This window comes from Galeopterus variegatus, unplaced genomic scaffold, assembly GCF_000696425.1.
Source record: "Galeopterus variegatus unplaced genomic scaffold, G_variegatus-3.0.2 Scaffold506, whole genome shotgun sequence".
Taxonomy (NCBI): domain Eukaryota; kingdom Metazoa; phylum Chordata; class Mammalia; order Dermoptera; family Cynocephalidae; genus Galeopterus; species Galeopterus variegatus.
The window spans coordinates 335,566-338,977 of record NW_007726617.1 but is presented as its reverse complement, the minus strand read 5'-3'; the positions used below and the strand labels follow the sequence as shown (position 1 = coordinate 338,977).

Sequence of the window (3,412 nt, the reverse complement as noted above, 5' to 3'; positions counted from 1 at the left end):
AACATGTCTAGATCAAATCCTGAATTGATCTTTGTTGCCTTGGTCAAGATACCTAATCCCTCTGAGCCTCAGATAAAACACAACCTCACAGGACTAAAGTAAGAAATAAATTACACAAAATATTGAAAAGCATCTGGCGCTTAGTGGGTGCTCAATAAATGTCAATTCCCTTCCCATCAAACGGGGAGCTGGGTAAGATGCCTTGAAGGTCTTTCTACCCCAGAGAGTATGCTCTGAAACAGAGAGTATGACTGTTAAGAAGGAAGACATACATCTGGGAGAGAGAAAGAAGTCAGGATTAGGTAGATGAGGGGAGGAGAAAGGAAGATGTTGAGAATGGTGAGGGAACATTTAGAGGTCATTCCTGATAGCCCCGTTTTCCTCTCTTATGACCATCTGGAATGAAAAGGAAAAGTAGGATTCTGTATTTAAAGTCCAGCTTGAGAAGTCTCAGTTTCCCCATCTGTATAGTAAAGAGGTAGGATTTTTTTTTTTTTTAATGCTGAACTTCAGAGTAATCACATTAAGCTTCACTTCATCATGCTCAGTAAACACAGGTCATCATAAGTCCAGCCAAGGTCTTTCCCAAGAACTAGTATAACTCTGTAAAAGGATTAATGCCCACAGACAGTGCACCTCTACCCATGAACAGTCCCCTGGCCTAAGAGAATGAATGATCAGATTTATGTGACAATGGATATGAAATAACAGTATCATCTAACCGACACATAATTAAGAGGAAAATAAGAAGAAAAAAAATCAAAGACACACACACACAAACCCAGCAATCTGTCAGAAAAATAATATTGAGATCTTGGGCTTTGTAGAATCAAATACAATATCTTATAATCCATTTCAACAAGCAACTTGTCCAACAAATTGAAATGGAAATATTCTGTTATTATCACAGACAGATATAACATCAACAACTTGTTGTTCTCCCAAATAACTTACCATAAGCCAACTTAAGGACCTAGAGTACATTGAAAACATCCACCAAAATATTCCAGAGTTAAGTGTAAATAAACAGTATGAAAGAATCAAGGAGGATGGCCAGATAAAATCAAGGCAAGCCAAACAGACGACGTACAAAGCCCAACAAAAGGACTCTGAAGGAGGTCTAAGCTAAGTTCTAGTATCTGTGAGACAAGGAACCAAAATAGTACAGTAATACAAGCCAAATTTTATCCTGGAAATAACAGAACTCCCACCACTTTTCTGATACATGTCTACTAGCAGACATGAAGTAAGTGATTTCAGAAACTGTATCCTTTCAACTCTATTTTTGCTACCAAAACACAAACAATCTAACAAAAAATGAACTCTTTAAAAAGCTATATAAATAAATTATATATAAGATGGGAAATAGACAATCCAAACAATTCAGATGTACAAATACCTGCCCATCTGGGTCACTGTGTTATCCTCATCAGCTCATCAAATACAAAATCGTTCACATTCATCAAATATCCAATTGAGCTATGTGGCTCCTTCTTGAATACTGGGCACTTAGTATGGACATCACTTGCTTGTTACGTTAATCTTGCTCAGCAAGGAAATTAATCCAGCCAAGATTCTCCTACTAACCGTTTCTGTTCCACATTAGAAATTCTTAAATCATAGGCAAGTAGGCATTATATAAGCAAAAGTGGATTCCAAGGCCCAACATGGATGATGTTGAATGTGGAAAGACTAGTGGAACCATTTCTTCCTGTCTGCACCCCCTCCTTGCTGTGTGACCACCTCATCCCTTTCTCAACATGTACATCTAGAATACACTCCACTTTACTTTCTGTTTGTTTAACAAATATATCCTTGGAACTTTATCTCAAATATTGCTCTTTAATTAAGCATTCCCCATCTCACTAAGCAAGAGAGGACTTCTATTAACTTAAACAGCACTTACGGATTTCCACTTTTTAACCAAAAATGACTAAAACATCCTCAAAAATACATTGTAAATATCATGGCAAGGTACTAAACAAAGCAAGTGCTGGTAAATACTAAAAAATTCAACTGAAGCCTGTCTAGGAATGTCCAACGACTTCTGGGTGTAAGAGTATAAAGTCAGATAGCAGATAGGCCTAGATTCTAATCACATGTTTCATCATAAGAAAATAACTGTAAAATATCTAAAAACTTGTTTTCTAACATAAAATATTTAGTAATGCTGCCACATCCATTCGCTTAGTATCTCTTAAACACCTACTGTGTGACCGGCTCTGTACAAGTTGACCAACTGCAGACAACTGAAGTTAAAAAAGCACAAAATCAATTGTCATAAAACAACAACAGCGTTCACATAAAGGTGTTTACCATAATCACTGCATTCCATAATATATGCTCCATAAATATTTTTCCCCTCCCTTCCTGGACATCATTTAGAACCCTAAAATTCTGGCTCTTTCCTTTATCCAAGAGGCAATAGTCTCATTTTTGCATGGCCTTGTTTCCCTCTCACAAGGTGCCTGTGCCTTTTGCAACCAAAGGACAAGTTTTCTCTTAGCTTTCAACAACATACGAAGCCTCACTAGACTTTCAGAGCACATTATTCTCAACATAAAATCTTGGCTCGACGTGAAAACTGGATACTTAGAAATGGTAGGTGGAGTATTGCACGTTGCCAATTCCTCATATAATCTTTTCTATTTTCATAGGTATTCTGAACTAATGCTTTTTTCCTTTTTTCTATACTTGTATGTTGCCGAAAGGAGTAGGATTAGATGGCCTCCAGCTCTGATTGCTACGGATCTAAGAAAGGGAAGAAGGTAGGAGGTGGTGCAGAATGAGGGGTGCCACGGGGAGCAAAGTCCCCCCATCCGCGATCAGGGCCCTCCACCCTGTGCCCAACCTTCCCTGGAACATGGACAGCCACCTCGGTCTCAAGTCTTAAAGTTTCTTTATTGTGCTAACACTGCTGCCTCGGAGCTCAGATCTCATACACAGGAAAACTCAGTCCAGACCCACACCCACCCGGCCCCCGGGGACCCTCTGCCTTGGCTAGGGACACCGGCCTCTGGCCTCCGGCCTCAACTGCTCTTGGTCACTGACTCTGCTTCCTTCTCCCTCCCTGTCCCCGGAGCCTTGGGGTCCCTGGGGGTGCAGAGAGGGCTTGGGAAGGCCTTCCTCTGCTCTCCCTCGCCCCTCCCCCTGTTGGGGAAGAGGTTCTGCCTCTCTGTGCCTTTCCCGAGGGAAATGCCTTCAACCCCAGCCAGCTGCCGGGAGGCCAGGGACGAGCGAGCTCGACACCGGCCCGAATGTGCCCCCAGCTGCGGGCAGAGAGCCCCTCACCCTCCGCCCGGCCAGGGCGCGGCCCGGCGCGGCGCGCGCGCTCACACCAAGAGGCCGTCCTTGCAGGGCAGCGGCCCCTCGGCGCAGCCGGCCGCCTCGGTGCTCTTGACTTTGACTTGGA

At 42.6% G+C, this 3,412-nt stretch overlaps 1 protein-coding gene across 1 annotated transcript in view; it reads right to left on the bottom strand.

The window, feature by feature from the left end:
- Positions 1–2,882: 2,882 nt before the first annotated feature.
- The window catches only part of VSIG8 (V-set and immunoglobulin domain containing 8), a 9,557-nt gene continuing 9,027 nt past the window's right edge, over positions 2,883–3,412 (bottom strand). The window contains exon 8 of the mRNA XM_008569539.1: positions 2,883–3,406. Coding sequence (XP_008567761.1) covers positions 3,333–3,406 — 74 coding nt within the window. The 3' untranslated portion in view covers positions 2,883–3,332. The remainder of the gene's footprint in view (positions 3,407–3,412) is intronic.